Raw genomic sequence first — 20923 nt, forward strand, 5'->3', positions numbered from 1 at the left:
TTGTTTTGTTTTGGGGGTTTTTTTTTGCTTTTGGGCCAGAAGTTATGCAGGCATCAGTGATATTTTGCTTAAACAGATGCTTAGCTATCTGGACATGGCATTGCATATTGGCTCTACCCACATAACTTCTGGGTATCACTGCAGAACCGATATTCAGTGTGGGTACCCAAACATAGAATTATGAAATGCCTTGCCTGTGGTTTTGTATGGGACGGATGAATTTTAAGAAAATGCTGAAAACTCAATTATTTGCCAATGCCTTCTTATGCTAAGGTATATTTTCAGTTGATAATCGCTTTTTAGAATTTTTTTGACACCAAGGTTTGAGTTAAAGCTTGCTTGTATTTCTGAATTGATTGAATGTGCGCTCTATCCCTGTTTATAACAGCGACGATTAATGATGTTGTTTAGACATGTCTATGTTATATGTGCTAATCGTAGGGAAACAAGATTTTATGTTTGTGATATGGAAACTGCATAGTTGTATGTGGTATATAAATTTTTAAATAAATAAATAAACTAGCTGGTAGTGGTCAGCTTATAAGAAAACACTGACCACTTCTGGTTTCTAAAATTGCTGGCTTACACATCTAGGTTTCAACACTTACACGTCTGTGATAAAAAACATGCTTTCTATCACAGCTTGATCTATTTCTCCCCTATATATTGCAGAGAGTATGCAAGTGAGGTGGCTCCATACATGCTAGTTCTACACATGCCGAATATGATTTTCCTACTTTTTCTATATAGAAATCAATTTCACCAGAATTTTGCATGTCCAGAAAGGGACATACGAGATAATGTACACTACACTAATTGTAATTATTCATTCCATGGCTCAGAATGATGTGGATCGCATTTACTTCATTATCCCCACCACCATCACCACCTTTTCACTAAGCTGCAGTCTAGGTTTGTACCATGGCCCGGAGTGCTAAATGCTCTGACGCTGCTCTGATGCTCATAGAATTCCTTTGAGTTTGGAGCAGCGTTGGAGCATTTAGCATCCCAGACAGTGGTAGAAAACTGTAGCACGGCTTAGTAAAAGAGGGCCTGCATTTATTTGCAATTATTTTATGCTCTTAATTAAGCAGTTTGCTGCTGTTTGGCTCCTACACCCACCTTTATGGACATAAGAACATAAAAATAGCCGTACTGGGTCAGACCAATGGTCCATCAAGCCCAGTAGCCCGTTCCCACAGTGGCCAATCCAGGTCACTAGTACCTGGCCAAAACCCAAGGTGTAGCAATATTCCATGCTACCGATCCAGAGCAAGCAGTGGTTTTCCCCGTGTCTTTCTCAATGACAAACTTTGGACCTTTCCTCCTGAACTTGTCCAAACCTTTCTTAAAACCAGCTACGCTATCCGCTCTTACCACATTCTCTGGCAACGCGTTCCAGAGCTTAACTATTCTCTGAATGAAAAAAACTGTCCTCCTATTATTTTAAAAGTATTTCCTTGTAACTTCATCGAGTGTCTCCTAGTCTTTGTAATTTTTGACGGACTGAAAAATTGATCCACTTGTACCTGTTCTACTCCAGTCAGCTGTCTCTTTTCCAAGCTGAAGAACCCTAACCGTTTTAATCTTTCCTCACACGAGAGGAGTTCCATCCCCTTTACCATCTTGGTCGCTCTTCTTTGAACCTTTCTAGTGCCACTATATCTTTCTTGAGATAAGGAGATCAGAATTGAATGCAATAGTCCAGATGAGGTCGCACCATGGAGCGATACAGGAGCATTATGACATTCTTAGTCTTGTGAACCATCCCTTTCTTTTAGCTTTACTTACCCCTCCCTCCCCCCCTTTTATAAAACTATAATGCGGTTTTTAACGCCAGCTGTGGCAGTAACAGCTCCAATGCTCATAGAATTCTATGAGTGTCAGAGATGTTACCACTGTGGCTGGCGTTAAAATGCTAGCGCGGTTTTGTAAAAGTGTGTGGGAGGGGTGATGCCAATCTTTCTGCATTGTTATTTGTCACTGCTTTCATTCCTGGCTAAAATGGGGTGAATCAAGTGCTAAAAATGTAACAGATGAAAGGCTTTTTATTAATTTGCATAAATAGCAAAAAGTTACTCTTTTTCAGGTGCACAAGGGTGTCGCACCTTATAAAGCAAGCTTATAAGATTCACTAGCAATGGAGGAGTATGTGGATAGGCTCTGATAGGGCACTTTGTTTTGAAAATAAGTAAAGCCGTCTTTTTTGGAAGCTTTATTGTTGGTACTCTAGAGCAGTGTTCTTCAACCTTTTTACACCTATGGACCGGCAAAAATAAAATAATTATTTTGTGGACCGGCAGACTACTAAAACTGAAATTTTAAAAACCATCTTCGCTCTGTCCCTGCGAGCTCAGTTCCCGCAAACCATCTGATCCCATCCGCACAAGCCTCAAATAGTTATGATTTTATATTGAACGTATTTTATTAAAGTATAAAAAGAAACAATATTCTGTATAATTGTCATTTTAGAAATACAAATAATACAGGACAAGGATCAACAAACCCCTCTCTCCCCTCCCCTTCACATATATCCCCTCTACTATCAAGAAAACTGAATAAGCCAAATCATTACAGAATGCTACACAGAAATATCATTCTAACAGAATACCGCAGTCGCACATGACAGGAATATTGTTGGGGGAGTGTAACTAGGGCAACTGCCCCCTGGTCAGAGAGAGTTCTAAGCCAGCTGGAAGCTAAATAAGCACTGCCTGGGCTTTGCAGTTCACAGTTATGTCTAACACCAGCTCTACCAGGATGCATATGTCAAATCTGATATATTCTAATCACAAAATAGAAATAAAATTGATTTTTCTACCTTTTGTTGTCTCTGGTTTCTGATTTCATCTTTTTTGCACTCTCTTCCTTCCAGCATCTGCCCTCTCTGTCTCTTCAATCCAGCATCTGCCCCTTCCATCCACTGTCTGTCCTCTCCCCTTCCATATGGTATCTGCCCTTTTTCTATGCCCCTCTCCCCTTTCCATCCAGCCTGTGCCCCCTCTCTCTCCTTTTGAAATGATTCATTCCAGCTTCACTGCTCTCTTCATTTTTATCTCTCCTACACCAGATCTGGCATCTTTGTCCCTTTCTCCTTATTTCTCTGCTGACCCCCTTTCCAGCATCAATCTCTCTCTACTTTCTCATTTATCAGTCTCTCCCCTTTCCCTCATCTGATCTCTCCATTCTACCCTGACCCCTTCCCCTCCTCTAATCTCCCTGCTAGCTGTTTCCTTCCCTTTTTCCTTCTCCCTTCCCTCCTCTCCCTATCCAACAGTAACTCCTTCCCTTCCCTTTCCCTCCTCCCCTCCTAGCAGCATCTCTCCTTCTCCCTCCCTCCAGGTCCAGTAGCAGCTCTCCCTTCATTTTCCCTTGTCCAGCAACTTCCCAGCCTCCAACAGTGGATTCCTCTGCTCCCCTCCCCTCCTGGCAGCTCTTAGTACTTGCCTGCAGCAGCGTAGCGATTCACTTAGACAGCCTTGGGTCTTTTGATGGGTCGCACCGCCTCTGAGGAAAGAGGAAGTTGCATCATCAGTGGCAGGCTTCGACTCAGCAAAAGCCCCAGGGCTGCCGAAGTGAATCGCTGTGCTTTTGCAGGCAAGTACTGAGTCGGGCCCCCCTGATTCACCGGCCCAGCATGGACCATCAGGAAATTTCTGCGGACCGGTGGTTAAAGAACACTGCTGTAGAGGGTTCTGTACCATCTCTAATTACATCAGTTTTAATGATACAGTCAATTAGCATGGTATTTATCACCAATTAAAACAATTACGTTAGGCAGCGGTAGGACGCCTACCACCGCCTAACTTAGAGTGCCATTACTAGTGCTAAGTACTAACAAGATAGCTGCTGAATATTTATGCGTAGTAGTTAGCCTGGTTATCAGCTATGTTACACAACATAGCCAGTTAGCGCCAGTATTTGTTGGCTGCCCAGCTAAGTTTAGCATAAATAGCAGCTCTATCTTTGGCCACTATAACTTAGCTGGTCAGCCGATGAATATCAGCATAACCAGCTATGTAAAATGAGACTAAAATTAATCCAGAAATTCAATGCTGGTCACCGGATAAAGCCTGGCATTGAATTTCCATGTTTGCCGCCAACCAAGAGAGAGAGCCAGCCTGTCCCCTGGTGTGATTATTGGGTCCCTTGTATTTGTGTGTACCATTTTTTCAAAGCAGTTGGTTTTCTCTAGGGGGGGTTGGATTGTACAGTCCCCCTCCTGTTCCTTTTTTCTGGTATTGCTGAAATTGATGATAGGTTTCTTATTTGATAAGTGTTTATTAGATATTAGTGGATGGTTCAGTACCCTCTAGGGATATTGTATATAGCAAACTTTCGTTTTTGATAGTTACTCTTCTATGAAGCCAGGTACACGTGAAGTATTAGATCTTTAGACTCTTAAAACTGGAGAGAGTTCTTATGAATTTCTGCAAAGAAACAATGAATTGATTTAAGTAGTAGGTTGAACAGCGAAAGATTGAAGACTTTGTGATGCATCTGTGCGCACTGCGCAGTTCTCAGAACATTATGTGACTATTACTGTTCTCTGAAAAGCAGTTCTGTCTCTTATTGATTGGTCTTTAGAAAATTGCTCAATCACCACAAACTACGGAAAAATGATTTTCATGTTCTAATCAGTGAATCTCCTAACACAGATTATTTTCAAGCATTGAAATCATAGCCATTAGCTAGAAATATATTTAAGGAAAGTAAAAGCATTAAAAAAACCAGTAAAAGCATTAAGAAAAAAATGAAAGTTTTGACTGTAGAACTAGAGCACATGCTTAAAGTTTCCAGGATGTAATTTGTGTTCAAATAGCTGCCTAACGATCAAACTTATGATAAAGGAATAATAGAACCAGTGTAGCCACTGTATTATTGAGCTGCAGTGGGAGATTGTGGATGTTAGGTTGTGGTTGAAAAGCCCTAGGGAGGAGCATTCATTTTAGGACATATGGAATTTCAGTTCATACATCTTAAAATGAACCTAATGGACATAGGTCTCAAATGACCTGCAAATCTTTTTTTTTTGCCACTGTTATCTGTGAGGTCAGGAAATCAGCACTTGTTTTTGTTGAGTACTATGTGGTTCACAGGATATCAAACTCATGACCCAAGAGAGGAGTACCTAGATCTGCAGGTCCCTAGTTATGGTAGACACCAATGAATAGTTATCTTATGGGCAACAGCAGGAGAGTTGTACCCTTAGAGGAGTCCATTGGACCCATATTTGGTATCTAAGTTTTATGAGTAGGTCGCCAAAATCTTCTTTATTTTAGTTTATATTCTGGTTATGTGATCCCACCATATGTGTTTTTCCCTAAATGTTTCCTTTTCTTTCCTTGGAAATTGTAGTTCACCCTCTTTGCCTTTTGTACCAGTTTGTAATAGAATGTGAATAATTTGTTTATAATATCTTGTTTTGTCCTCCCCAATTTTTTAATTTCTATTTTAAAAAATAATTGTTATACGCATTGAAATATATGATATTGCGTAGATAACAAATCCCAATAAACTTGAACTTGAACAAACCACATGGAAGAAAAAGAGATACAGGAATTCACAAGCTCTACCAGCCAAAGAACTCCTCTTGACAGAAGGAGCACTTACACGCTGTATAGCTGGTGGTAGTGTGTAACTCAAGCCACTGCCTCCCCACCCTTTGTGCATGCTCAATTGTGCACTTGTGTAGAGGTAACCATGTCAGCAGCTCTAGGACACTGCCGTCAACCACAAAGGGTGTAAGTGTTCCTTTTGCTGGGTGCAGGTCTTTGACTGGTGGGGTTTGTGAATCCCTGCCAGCTCAAGTATTTCTTTTGTTTGTCGGGTACGAGAGGGGTAAAGGCAGGAGGGAAAGATATGAGTTTTTGGGACCACCCTCTTTGGGCTTGAGCCTACCCTAAATCGGTCATCTGTCAACACCATCGATCCAAAGTACAAGTGTTGAAAAAAAACCTCTTTCATACTATTTGTAGCCAGTAGTCATGCTTAGCTCATTGAGTGAAGGCAAATCTTCTGTTTCTGCTCTGGACCTTTATTCTCTTCTAGAATCTTCTGACATTCCTAAACACTGCTAATATTTATTGATTATGAAACTGCAAATACCCTGGAGTAGAATTAGATTTTGCTGTTATATTGTCATGAAACAAATAATATTGGCTGTCTTAAAAACAGATTTCTTATAGTTACAACTCTTACAGAACAACGTTGGCAGGTGAATAAGACGATGATGTTCTAACATAGCTGCTCATTTCAATTCCATTTTATTTAGAAAGAAGATTCAGTGATTGGCCTGTATCCTTCACAGCCTGACACCTATTGTCCAGGAATAGTACTCAGAGTATTGCCTGACTTAAAACTAGAGGTGAGTAGCATAAGGTGTAAGCAGTTGATTCGCTGTACAGTGCAATATTATTCATTTACTGCATTTACACAATAATTGTCATGATTCCTGGCAGCGTATGCTTTAGGATACATGAATAACCCATTTAGCATATAGAATAGAGAATAAGATGCCAGAAAAAGGCTGTAGCCAATCAGTTACCCCAGTTACTCCCTTTACTTAATTCATCTTACCTCTTAGCTTTGATTTAAAAAATTACAGCGTTTTCTCTCACTGTCTGAGTTGGTTTTAAACTAATCCTCATTTTATATTTCCCAATAGGTTAGATACTATGATGCAGTTGAAGCTTTGGTTCCCAGAGACCTGGTCTATTTGATATCTCCTACGAATTTTGAGCAAGATGTAAACTATATTTTAGAGTGTGAAGAGAGATGGGTTGGACAACCAGTAGTTGCCAGAGATGATGAAACTGGGATGTTCCACTTAGGTAACAGCTACATGAAAAAATATCCCCCCCCCCCCAATATTCTCCCCAAGATTAACTGATAGCCACTATTGTTTTTATAACAAGATATTCAACATTGGTATCTTCATACCATCCATTGCTGAATATCTGAATATAACTTGGCTGCTGATGCCTACTTAGGCACTGGCAATGTTCAGACCAGTACCTTGATAACTAGCCAGTTAAACTTAGAACAGCCTTTATGATGTTCTAACTTTATCTAGGTAGTTATATTAAATGAAATATAATATATTGTATAGATAAATAGATTGATAGTACCATATGTTTTGCTCCATAAGACGCACTTGACCATAAGACGCACCCACCTGTAGTGGAGGAAAAACCAAAAAATAAAATTCTGAACCTCAGGTGGTCTAGTGATAGGCTGGGACAGGGTACAGGGCACATCCAATGGTAGGCACATGTAGTGGCAGCCAGCCAGCCCCAAAGCAGTCAGCCAGCCAACCAACCCTGAGCCAACTCCCCCGCCCCGTACCTTTTTTTTCCATCCTGGCGGTCCAGCGCGCTTTCCATGCTCCTGCCTCAGTTCCCCTGCTCTCTTCTGGCAGCAGCACACAAGGCAGGCGCATGCTTTTTGTGTTCCTGCTTGGTCCCACGCTGTACTCCAAATGAGTGCCGTCAGTTCTCGCGGGACCTCAAACAGGATATGTTTGTCCTGGCCCGAAGCCAATTTTGCAGTTATATCATTAAGTTCAGCTACTCTGCCCTTCGACTGCTCTGCCCAAGAACTCCTCATAAGTTAGAAAGCCGCTGTCATGAACCAAAGAGACATGCTTTGCCACCTTCTCTGGAAGCCTGTTTATTACAATTTGTGTCTGGTTTGAAATCTGTTGTCCCATGGTTTAAAGCAATGGTCCAGATCAGTATTCACTGAGCAATTTGATTTTGTTCATTTGTGCAGTTTCTTCAATAATGCTCTCTGCAAGTAATCAGTTTTTCATCATAGGCACTCAAGAATAGAAAACTCTTCAGGATACTCTGTGTTTTTGTAAGTTCAGAAAACAGAAAAACTGACAGCAAGAGGAGGAGGAGGGCAGGATTCAGTTCAGCAGGCTGTGGCCCTACAGCTATTGCTTCAGAAGAAACGAGGTGCTCCCTCACCACTGGGCTTGGGTCAGCTTTAGACAACCCTCACCAGCACCCGCAGGGCTTTCTCCATCCCATTAAGCAGAAATAGATACCCCTGCCCGCACACAGGATAGACATCTGCTTCAGCAGACCCGGTCCGAGATGGAAAGCGAGCGAGTACTGGCCGTCGCTCCGCACACTACTTCCAATCCTGTGCTTTACCACTTACGGCCAGCCACACCAACGGGTCCCCGCCTATGGCACCACCAGTCCCTACGTTCCACTGGCAGGGAAGAGAGCAGGGGAGCCAAGGCAGGAGCACAGAAAGCACGCTGGGAGCCGGGATGATAAAAAAGGTAAGGGTTGTTTTGGGTTTCAAAAATATTTGCTCCATAAGACGCACCCTTTTTGGTGGTGGAAAAAGTGCGTCTTATGGAGCGAAAAATATGGTAATTTGGGAAATAACACTGTATAATGCTTAAGGAAATATAATTAGAACATTAAGGAAAGATTAGATTCTTTTTCTACAGAACAGAGCCAAGTTTATTTACAATACCATACAGGTAATGCAGTAATTTTAGCTCTCAATTTAGGGATCTTATAGAAGGGGAACATGTCACAAGATAAATATTGTTAGAGAATCTGAATGATTAATTATGCTGGATGGGTAGGAACTCACTCTGAATAATGCCCAGGTGTGTTATTTCCTCTTATTGCTGCTTCTGGTTGGAGCGATGAAGGAGGTCGTGTATCTGCAGAGGGTAGCTTGAGATGATGGTCCTTGCTGGAAGAGAAGTTTATTTACAGAGTGGCTGGGAGTGGAACATGGAGTTTTCAGTGCAGATGAGAAGGCCAGCAATGGGTTCAGTGAGTGAGTCCAGCAAGTGTTTATATGAAGTCTGCTTTTTATAATTCTTATGGGCTATAGAGGCTGAGGTCACCTGGTATATACTGTAAGTAGCCCAATCACAATTCAGGGATGGTTCAAATGGTTCTTTCTGGGTCTGGAGATGGATGCTTGGAAAAGATGGTTTGAGCTGGTTTGGTTGGTCACATATTTCCTGGCTGACCAGATATTGAGATACACATCCCAGAATGTACCTGACAATATTAAGAGGGTTGTTGTCTGAAAATTTCAGACCCCAGCTTCTTTGGTTGCTGTGAACATACAGATACTGTTCTTGGAGAATAGAGATAGTTAACTCTGCTGTATCAATCCAGCCTCTTTTATTAGCCACTGATTGGGCACTTACCTTCTTTTATTTCAGGCTTTCAATGGTTTGAAGGCAAAGGGGGCTAGATTCTTTTAGAGTGGAGTTTAAAAATACTTTTAATAATTCATAAATCTAGCAAAATCAATGATATCATGCTACAGTTACCTGGTTATCAGACTGAATATTGCCACTAACTGGATAAGAAAATAATGACAGAGTGCATGTCACTTAATTCTCCACTGTCTCAGGTAGACTGTGAGCCTGCTGGGACAGATAGGGAAAAATGGTTGAGTACCTGATTTGTAACCCATTCTGATCTCCTTTGGGAGGATGGGCTAAAAATATTGAATAAATAAATAAATACTGTCACTGAAAATGCAGGTATGGACACTTGGAGTATTGTGTTCAGTTTTGGATACCCCCATCTTGCTAAGGATGTAGAAAGACTTGAAGCAGTTCAGAGAAAAGTGATAAAAATGATATGGGATTTGTGACATAAGATGTATGAGGAGAGATTTGATGACCTGAAGATGTATACCCTGAAGGAAAAGAGAAACAGGGGTGATATGATACAGACATTCAAATTTTTAAAAGGTATTAATATGCAAGCAAACCTTTTTCAAAAATGGGCAGGTCATGAGTTTAAGTTGAAGGGGAGACCGACTCAGGTGGGTGGATACCTGGAATGCCCTCCAATGGGAGGTGGTAGAGATGAAAAGGGTAATGGAATTCAAAAAATGCATGAGACAAACGGAATAAAAGGATTCAATATAGGTAACTACGAGTATCTTACCTGGTATTCTCTAGGTAGACAACTCTGCTCAAGTCGGAGTTCTTATTAGAAGTGCTAACTTGTCATGAAGTTCAGCAAGGGGTGTACAAGAGTACATGCATTTTCTGGAGCAATTCTAAAGTTGTGAAATTCCCTCTAAAGATTTGACAAGAAATTAATCACATGGAGGGGCATAATCGAAAGGGATGTCTAAGTCCGTTTACGTCCATCTCGCAAGTCGTCCAAAGTTAAAAAGAGCTTAAGACACATTTTCGAAAGATACGTGCAACTTTTTTTTCGTTTCGAAAATCGTCTAATTATACATCTTGCCGATCTGATCGTCCAAGCCACTAAGTCGTCCATCTTTATACCACATTTTCGTCCAACTTTCCGTCTAAGTCCAAAACACCTAGAACAAGCCCTGTTGGACGTGGGAGGGGTCTGCAAAGTGATGGACTGCACACCCAGACATGCCACCTAAACAGTGGGGTACCTTACAGGGCACTGCTGTGAACTTCACAAAAAGGGTGCCATGTCATCATCTCACTACAGCTCCCTTATAGGTCATGGTGAGCCCCTCAAACCACCTCCAGAATCCCCTAGACCCACTTATCTACCACCCCAATAGCCCATATGGCTTCAGGAGCCACTTATATGCAAGTACAAAAAGGTTTTGAGGGTGTATAGGGGAGTGCACATGTTTCAATATCAATGCAGTGATTACAGGGGCTTATGGGCATGGGTCCTTCTCTCCATGGGTCCCTATCCCACCCCCTAGACGGTTTAAGACGCCTCTGTGCAGCACGACTAGGCTTTCCTATGGCAGGCGGCCAGGTGATGATGGTCTGGAGGCTAAATTTTAAAGTTGTGATTAAAATTTTTATGGGGTGGGGGGGTCGGTGATCACTGGGGTAGTGTGTGGGGGTCTGTTTTATGTGTTGCAGTGCTTATCTGGTGAGTTTAGGTGGGTTTTTGTGACTTAGACCATGTTTTACATGGTCTAAGTCACAATGTCCAAGTTCCGTCAATCGTGGGCTGTATAACTTTCGGTTATACATGCTGTACGACTAAGTCTAAGTCGGCCCACATCCCGCCCAACTCCCGCCCTTGACACGCCTCCCGAAACGCCCCATTTGGCTTTGGTCGTTCAGCGGCACTATGAAGGCCTAGGTCATTTAGAAATACGTCTAAAACCCGTTTTTATTATCGGCACTTGGATGTTTTGAGAAATGTTCGTCCAGTGCCGACTTAGGCCGGTTTTTGGACGTTTTTCTCTTTCGATTATGAGCTCTTTAACATTTAGAAAGAGGTTTAGAGAAAATTGATATACATGCACTGTGTCCTGTAACATATATATATATCAAAGCTATTCACAACAAAATTAGGTTCTGATTTATGTTCTAAAATGATGCTTAATATGTTGATACTAACTCAGTGGCATATCCCTGTCTGTTTTGTTTCATTATTATACATAACACACTTTTCTAAAAAAAAAAAAGTGGCTCAAAGCGGTTTAAAAGTCTAGCATAAACATTACAGTCTAAAACAATTATATAACCAAATGCTATACATACGATACAATCAATATTAATTACTGCCACAAATGAAATAAACATCAATAAATAACTCCAAAATCTGACCCAACTACTATAACTAAGAACAGCAATCTATAAAGAGAAGTACAATTCCTGCCCAATTATTAATCTGAGTTAAAAAAAATTACAGATCACTGTGGGGCTCAGTTTCAAAAAACATAGATGTCCAAAAGACAGCATAAACTGGCACTTGGAAGTCTTGCTAGTCAAAATGTCCAAGTGGGCATTTTCAAAACTGACTTTCTAGACGTCTTTTGGTCATTTTGTCTTTAGTGTGTCTAAATCTTAACGGGCGTGCTAGAGGTATATCCTGGGTGGGATTAGGACAGAATCAGCACTTGGGCATTTTACAGCAATAATCAAACATTTTATAAAATGCCCATGGCAGAATTTGGATGTTTTGGGCTAGACCTCTTTTTAAAACAAATAAGGGCCAGAATTGTACCCAAACTGACCAGGTGACCATTGAAGGGATGAAAATATGGCCCCCACACACTTCCCTATTGGTCACTGACCCCTCCTACCCCCCAAATATCTATATGAAACAGTACAAATCTGTCTTTATGACAGCTGTAGATACTATGGCCAGACCTAGTAGAACTGCAAGCATGTCTCTGGAATAGCCTGGTGGGCAGGGCAGTGGACCTAAAGGGACCCAGGCCCATATGCCACCCTATCTAGTAAACTTGTGGAAAGTGTGAGCCCACAAAACCCATCAAAAAACCACTGTACTTCTATATAGGTGACACCTGCAGGCATAAGGGATAGTAAACAGGTGGGTATATAGGTTTTGGGGAAGTTTGGGAGGGCTTACCATATGATGTACAGGGTTATAGTGAGATCTATACCTGGCACCCTTAATGTGATGTTCAAAGCAGTGCCCCCTGCTCTGCTGGCATGTCTGTGTGGCCAATTAAAAATGCTGGCCACTCCTACATACAAATGATTTGTTATGGATGTTTTTAATTTGGATGGGTTTTTTTTGAAAATGGCAAAAAATTAGACATCTAGCTGGGCCATATTTTAAAAAAACATTAGACATCTAGCTGGACAAAACATCTAGCTGGGCCATTCTAAAAAAAAAAAAAAAAAAAGATAGACATCTTGTGGGTTCGAAAATGGACATTTTCTTCTTCTGATTTTTGAACATTTTTCTTAAAACAGCCAAAGTCAGACTTAGATGTCCTGTTGAAAAAGCCCCCCTCTGTGAGCACATCTCAGTTCACAAAAGTTTTGTTGTGGCCTTCTTTTAGCTTACAGTGGTGGATGTGTACTATAATGAAAGTTACTTTCAGTTTTAGGCAATACAATTTACTTTGTATTAAAGAGAGAAAGATTTCTTCAGAAAATAAATATCCATATGCAATCTTTTAGGAACATGTCTCTCTGGAAGTGTGGGGGGGGAGGGGGGATGCCAGGTTCTCAATTCTTTTCCAGGTACATGGCAGCCCAGCTCCAAAACACTCAGTGGGGAATACTTATGAAAAAACCAAAACCAAACTGCAGGAAAAAGTACAGGGTCCAGGAATTTATTTAAAATGCAAAAATCTTAAAAACATATACAACATATATAAAACAAGTACATGAACTACAGTAAGTATATCCAAAAAACTGGTCCTAATATTCATGTGGCCGGTCCTGACATGGTCTGTGTTTCAAAGAAACACTCCTTCCTTAGGGGTCCTGAGAAGAATGGTATTGTAAAGAAATATAAATAACACAATGCGAAAAAAACTGAATACATCTTGAATTTATAAATACATGATGAAGTTCACGTATTGAAGCATGGTAAAAGAAGAGTAAAGTTGCATGGTAGAATTGAAATTTATGAAGTAAGACAAGTGTTGCATTATTTGCTGAACAAAATTATTTTCACTGCCAGGCTTTGTTGTTTTTTCTTGTTTTGCTTTTGGAATACTTATGAAACCCAATATGGGTTTTTTAAAAAATGTTTTATTTAAAAGCTTCATATACCTTATGAGCTATCTCTTATCTCAGTGGTAGACAGCAAGCAGGCTTAGTTTAAAGATAGGATGTGATACCTGCCAGCAAGCTCTCTCAGAAGTAGCTCCCGTACCCTGGAACTCATTCCCAGAGGGGCTACACAAAATGCAAATGACCTCTACTCCAGGAAGCAGATGAAAGCTTGGCTTTTCTCCCAAACCTTTAAATGTGCTGATTTTCTATTCACTCCACACCTAAACTAGCTCACTCAGTGGAGTAGTGAGGGTGAGAGGCGCCCCTCTCCCACCCTCTTCTCTGCCCTCCTGGTCCTTCCCCACCCCACCCCTGTGCCACACGCCCTTTCCCTTTCCCCCGTACCTCTTTAACCATCCTGACGCAAGCAGCATCACTAACTTGCCGCCTGCTAGATACGGGACCCAGAAGTGATGTCAGAGGGCGAACTGATGCTGGCACGAGCAACAGGTTGAAGTTGCTGCTCGCACCGGTGAAGAGCTAGAGATACAGTGGGAGGTAAGTGAATGTGCACACAGCGGGGAAAGGAGCAGAAAGGCAGAGAGCAGGACAGGTGCCCCCACCGAGACGACGCCCAGGGCGGACTGCCACCCACCCTTAGTACGGCACTGAGCTTACTGTACACCCTGTAACTTAGACTAATTCCTTATATCTTATTCAACTGCACATATAATTTGCTTTCAGTTTAGCTACCCAGCTATTTATCCCAATGACATTTATCCCATTTTGTTCCAGCTATGTATCTCAACTGCACTTGCACCCCTAGTTATCTAATAAGATGCTTCATTGGCCTGTGTGAACAGTGATTGCATCATAGTTATGCTATTATAATGTTCTAACGCATACCTATTAAGGTGTTTCATTTGTATTGTGATAGCATCATGAGTACTATATCTACACTTCTCCATCCATATTCGCTGTGATAGGGGATTAACAGAACCACAAATACAGAAAAACCACAAATAACTTTTTCATATGTTATTCGCTGTTTTCTATTAAAAACCATCGTGAATATGGTGAAACCGCAAATAACATGATGGGAGACCTGGCCTTTTCCTGAAGGAGAGGCAAAACACGGTGAAGAAAGTGCTGTGAATCAGCAATGTTCTCTGTAAGTGCTTGAAATCAGCAATTTCTCTATGCAAGCTGACGTAATTTGGGGGAGGAGCCATCAAGCTAAAAATCGTGAATAATTGAAACTGCGATTGATGAAACTGCGAATACGGAGGGAGAAGTGTATGTTACGTAAATGTTCTTCCATCCCATCCACTGTGGTAATATATATTCTGCTGATATTTTTTGTATTTCTATTCTATGCCTAGGCCCTATTATAGCTTGATAACTTCCCTCCCACCACCACCACCTTAGTGTTCAAACTAGGCTTCTCCAAAATAGGCAAAATTATAGCCCATTTTAGAGAGACAGGTAACAAGTCCTCTGCCAAACTTAAGTTAATAGTATCTGCCAAATTCTTGTGGCATGTTCTTCATTCTGTTAAGAAACATTTTTTTTTTTTAAATGTCTGCCAACCAGGTATACAGTAGCTTTTGTCTAGCCTCTCTTAATAATCTCAAATAATATGGTCCAGTTTGCATATAGATAACTTATCCTTCAAAGAAGACATTCTAGTCCAAGAATATTAACTAAAGAAAGCAAGGTGAAAGTTAAGGATGATTGTGCAGATGCTGCTATAAGGCTGATTACCTTGTGATTATGAGCTCATTACAGAAAGTGTTTATTATAGAGTCCTTTGAGATAGTGCATGGTAGAAAGAGATTTGGGCAGCGGCATCGGATAGGACCATATTTTGAAGAAAGGTCTATTGAAGACATTTGGAATGATTAGAAAAGAGAACAAGGCAAAACTCTAAGTAAAATAAGAATTACCCTGAGAGTTTATTAAATAGGAATAAATTAGATCTTCAAGGTACTTTTTCTTTCTCATTAACCCAGCTGACACCTGAATCTTGATTGAAATGTTGAATTTGTTTACTACAGCCAAGGTGATGGAGAGATGTGGTGATGGAAAACAGTATGTGATTCGTTGGGCAGATGACCGATTGGTGGTACAGAAAGCCTCTGGGATCTTTGGGAAATATAGCCCACGTCATGCTCTTAATGTTGGGGCTCATGTACTGGCACTTGCACATCCTTCTTCACTGGTATTCCTACCTGGAATTATTGTAGGGTATAATGGGACTCAACTTGTTGTAAGATTCTGCAATGGAGAAAGGTTAGTATTTCCTGTTGGCACAGCTAGTTAGAACTGTAAAATACAGGCTAAACTAGGCATTACAAGGATAAAATATTTGTGCAGTTTTTATAAATGGGTAATCGTATGTCCAGTTTCCATCCAATGAGAAACTATAGATAGATAAGTTTCTGAATTACCATGAACAAAAATGGATCTATGATTTTTATAAATGGAGCAACAAAAAAAACAATCCAACCAAACCTGCAGGAAAATCACCAAACAGGAAAACCAAACAAAAAGTGCAGACAATGTACACGATGCAGGCAGAGATTTATTGTACCAAGATTAAAATACAGTGATATAAAAAAAACCTTTTTACCAACCAAGAGACCCAACACGGTCCGTGTTTCGGACAACACGCCTTCGTCAGGGGTCCATGGTAAATAAGGTATAAAATATACTGCAAAAAATGAAGATAACAACAAGTGCCTGTGTGTTAATTACGCCGAAGAACGCTGCCAAAAAGTAAAGCCAATCAGGGAACCCCTTCTGAATGACTTGCTTCAACTGCAACTATTTATAAACTTGAAATTTTGCTATGCCAAATTATTATTGCAGTCGTGAAAAATTAAGCATTTTCCCATCTGATAAAACATCATCTAGTGTATGTTTATCTGCCTGCATCCAATGCTTCCAAAAGATCTTAGACTCGCCAATTTGAATCTTGGAGTTTAGCCTTAAGGACTGACATGTAGACTTCTCTACTGGAACATCTGTTAAGTTGTTAATAAATTTCAAAGTTTTCCAGGTGTCAAATAAAATACTATTGTCCTTAACATATCTGGGTAACTTGATACTTAAAACATGACACAATCGCATTGGAGACATGAGTTGCCATTCTAAATAAAGCCAATCAGGGAGATGTTCCATGAGTTCAGGAAGGATCCAATACATACCCTGACACAGTATATAGGCCTGATGGTACCTAAAAAAATTGGGAAAATTTACCCCACCCGCCGCAATTAGTTTTTGTAAAGATACTAAAGCAATTCGAGCAGTTTTACCTAACCAAATAAATTTAGGGCTCCTTTTACTAAGCCGCATTATGGCTTTAATGTGCAGAATAGCGCGTGCTACATTGCCACGCACGCTAGACCTTAATGCCAGCATTGAGCTGGCGTTAGTTCTAGAAGCGTAGCGCGTGATAATTTCCTGCATGCGCTAATAACAAATTTGAATTTTTCCTTACTTCAATTGTTTTATTAAAGAAATGACAATTTTGCATGAGGCAAAACTCTATAGTTTATAAATCTTTCCTTTTGGCTAAGTCTTAATAATAATATTGGAATTTATAGCTAAAGAGACAGATGATCAAGATACTGTTTTATTTTACTTTTGTGATTATGATAAACATACCGAGGGCCTCAAAATAGTACCTGGCGGGCCGCAAGTGGCCCCCCCGGCCACGAGTTTGAGACCGCTGCTCTAACCCAAACAGTAACAATGGTGCAGCACAAAGGGGATTATTGACATTATAAAACCGTAATGTTAATCAGTGTCATTCATACCTAAATCCTTCATTTTATCTAATTTAAAAAATGATGCTTATGACCATATGCCTTTTTGTGCAAATATTATTACCAACTAAACACTAGCTAATGTTTAACCACCTTCGTGGCTCTGTGAGCATAGGAGCAAATTTGCAGCTGCAGCTGACTGTCTATACATCAAATTTTGGCAGGTTGAGTTCAGAATCATTTTCTAATGAATATGACCAGTTAAGTTTGCAGCTAAAAAATTTGCATAAATTAACCTAGCTGGCTGTCAATTAAGTATAGATGTGCTGTGTTATCTATATCCATACACAGACATTAATTTATCCTTGGAGGGTTTGCCCTTCACTAGGCATCTAAATATCTGATTTCCCCAAATATTTTCCAGCATAAGAAGGGATATTTGGTCATTATTCATGGTATTTTGTGAGAGGTGTACAGTTATTCAGAAGAAAACAGTTATTCAGAAGAAAAAAAAAACATTTTATGTGTGCTTTGCATTTTATGCTTCAAGGTTGACATACAAAATGATTTATTCAGATAAATTTAGAGATGATGTCATAAATTGTTGGCGATGAAATTTTGGCCCTGCTGACCACCTGATTTTTCACCAGACTTATCAGCTTCTCAACAAAATTTATGCTGTTGAATTTGAGAAGGATCAGAGGTGTTCTGAGGGCCAAAAAGTTAGTACTATATACTGTAGTTAACTTTCTCACTTAAATAGCTGTTCTAACTTAGGGCCTCTTTTATCAAACAAATTAGTATGGCCTTGCACGATAAATGCACCGAAACGCATAGGGATTTAAAGGGCTTTGGTGCATTTACTGTGTGGCATTCACTAGCACGGCTTCATAGGGGTACTTGTAGGGTTGCCAGACATCCAGATTTACCCAGACATGTCTTCTTTGTGGGAGGAAGGCTTTTCGAAACCCAGCATTTTGTCCAGATTTTGAAAAGCTGTTGAGATTGGGGACATCACATGCATGCGTGCAATGTAAATTTATATTATAAGCTTCTCAGAGCATGGACTTATTACAGTACCAATAATACTGTAAGTTACCTTATTCATTAATAGTAAAGAATACTAAACATCAAATTTACAATTTTAAATCTCAATACAATACAATATAATATAGATCATATGTATGAACAAAAGGTAAAATCAACCAAAACAAATAAATTAAACATCAAATTTACATACAAAAATTTACCTAGGCAAATTATAGTGGTGGTGGTAGGGGGAGGGGGTGGAAGAAGTCAAAGGCTTTCCTTTGATGCTAAAGTCATGTAGTGATCCCTTCCTCACTCTAACCCAACAGTTTTTCTGGGTTTTGGAAAGCCCCATTGAACTCCAGCTATGTCTGGAGGGCATATGAACATGAATGAATGATGTCACATACATCTGCACATGCTCCAGGCCCTCCAGACGTGTCCAGAGCTTGTCGGGGAAGAAGAGAGGAGGTTTGTGGGGGAGGGGATGGGGTGGAATGGGGCAGGGCCATGTGTCCAGATTTCTGCAGCCTGAAAAATTGTAACCCTATCCCTGCCACATTTAAGTGACTACAATTTCACTTGGTCCATGGCTAGTGTAGCTGCAGGCATGTTGATACCAAGTCAAGGCATCTAAATGGAGGCAATCACTTATAGAATTTCCCCAAAAAGTCCCATTTGCAACGTGGTGGTTTGCTTGATTGTACTCAACTTTATGCATATAGAATTTGATTTGCAAAAGTGCACATAAGATCTATTAAATCTGAGCTAATTCACAAACATTTTTTTCAGTAGCATATTTTACAGACTGATAATTTTGGGTCGGAGAGTAAACTGTGCTTTGTTTGATACTGCATGATCAGATAATTGTTTGGATTGGATTTTGTAGATGAAAAAAGTAGAACTATCAAGCTAGGGGTGGAGACAGGAGAAGGGGTGGAGACAGGGGAAGGAGTAACAGGAGAAGAGAGGTTGGTTTAAGAAGCATAATGACTCTTCTCTGCTGAGCTTCAGGCTGAAAACCTCCTCTCCTCTTCCCTGTGTGCTGCTTGGAAGGGAGGGGCTGGGACAGACCATCCCCTGCAACTTTGGAGTTTGAAAAGCAGTGGTAGAACAGCTTCTAAGCTCTTCCTCCAGAAAGTGAGCCCTGATAACTCTGTTGTCTATTTATGTCTTGCAGTTGTCTGCATACAGAGCCTTGCCTCTGCTTTGGGCTCTCAGATGAACAGTTTAGTAGGAATGTTCAAATGTACTACCAACGAAAAAAGCCAGCACAAGAAGATAACACTTCAGACTGTGAAGATTCCCTCTCGGATATCTCAAGCATTTCCATTACTTCCAGTGAATCTGGAAAAGAAGACTAAAAATCCGATATGGAACTGCACTTTTAAATTTATTTCATGTTGGGGGGGAAGGAACATGATGAGAGCATAATTGGCAACAAAACTGCAATTAATTAAAGAGCAGCACCATCTGCAAGATCAAGGTTACAGCAAAGAATCCATAGAAACTTCAATTTCTGTGTTAAAGAGTATTTTCCCTTTGATGTACACTGATTCTGAAAATATGAGGAGTAATTTCATAACAGGTCACTGAGATTGGAAGGCCAAGTAGGTGCTAGTTTGAGGCTATGTTATAACAACATGGTGCTATTTTATTAAGCTGCGTTAGTCACTAATACATGCCTACCACTGCTTAAAATGATGTTCTGCGGGATATGCTCAGGTGTCCTGTAGTAAGTGCCAAATGTGCTCATACTAATTGTGTTAAAAAATATTAAACACTTTTTGTCTGAGGGGGCATGTACGCAGGGTGGAGAGTATAGTGCTCATAATCGAAATGAAAATACATCTAAAAATCTGCCTAAATCGGCACTTGGACAACTTAAAAGATAGGTCGTCTAAGTGCCCTTAATCAAAATGGTTTTAGACATATCTTTTGACTGTGTGTACAGAGCGAAAAGGGGCATTTTTGGAGGAGCGGTTAGGGCGGGAGGTGGGCGGGATGTGGGCTGACCGAACTTAGTTGTTCTGCGGTGATAATCAAAAGTTTGATGAGACTGCCTAGATGGAACTTATACGTTGTCTCCAGAACATCAGCACCTGGCATAGGAAAGCCTAGTAGAGCTTCGAGGAGGTGGCTTAAGTAGTCTGGGGGGAGGACTAGTGAACTATAGAGAGGAGGACCCAGGCCCATAAGCCACTCTAACCACTGCATTTATGATGGAACATGTGCCCCCACCAAAACCACCCAAAAGCCTACTGTACTACCATATAGGTGCCACCTGCAGCCATAAGAGGTAGACAGGTGAGTGTAGTAGGTTTTGGGGGTGTTTGGGAGGGCTAATCATGACATGCAAGGGAGTTGTAATGAGATATTTATGTGGCACCCTTTTTGTGAAGTTCACAGCAGTGCCCTGTAAGGTGCCCCACTACTCTGTTGCCATATCTGGGTGGCCAGTCCATCACTTTGCTGGCCCCTCCCACATCTAAAAGATCTTGTTCTAGGCATTTTGGACTTGGACAGATTTTTGGATGAGAATGCGGTGTAAAGATTGACGACCTGGCAGTTTGGACGATCAAACAGTTGGACGTATAAGCAGACGATATCTTGGAAAAAATATTTTGGACTTATTTTTCGAGAATGGACTTTGGACACTGCTGACTTAGGGTGACTAGCATTCTAG

The 20923-nt window shown here is 40.6% G+C and overlaps 1 protein-coding gene across 1 annotated transcript in view; it reads left to right on the forward strand.

The window, feature by feature from the left end:
- Positions 1-20210, forward strand: part of VWA3B (von Willebrand factor A domain containing 3B) — a 411842-nt gene extending 391632 nt beyond the window's left edge. The window contains exons 33-36 of the mRNA XM_033949516.1: positions 6275-6367; positions 6668-6833; positions 15496-15730; positions 19418-20210. Coding sequence (XP_033805407.1) covers positions 6275-6367; positions 6668-6833; positions 15496-15730; positions 19418-19601 — 678 coding nt within the window. The 3' untranslated portion in view covers positions 19602-20210. The remainder of the gene's footprint in view (positions 1-6274; positions 6368-6667; positions 6834-15495; positions 15731-19417) is intronic.
- Positions 20211-20923: the final 713 nt, after the last annotated feature.

This window comes from Geotrypetes seraphini, chromosome 6 (genome assembly GCF_902459505.1).
Source record: "Geotrypetes seraphini chromosome 6, aGeoSer1.1, whole genome shotgun sequence".
Classification (NCBI taxonomy): Eukaryota; Metazoa; Chordata; class Amphibia; order Gymnophiona; family Dermophiidae; genus Geotrypetes; species Geotrypetes seraphini.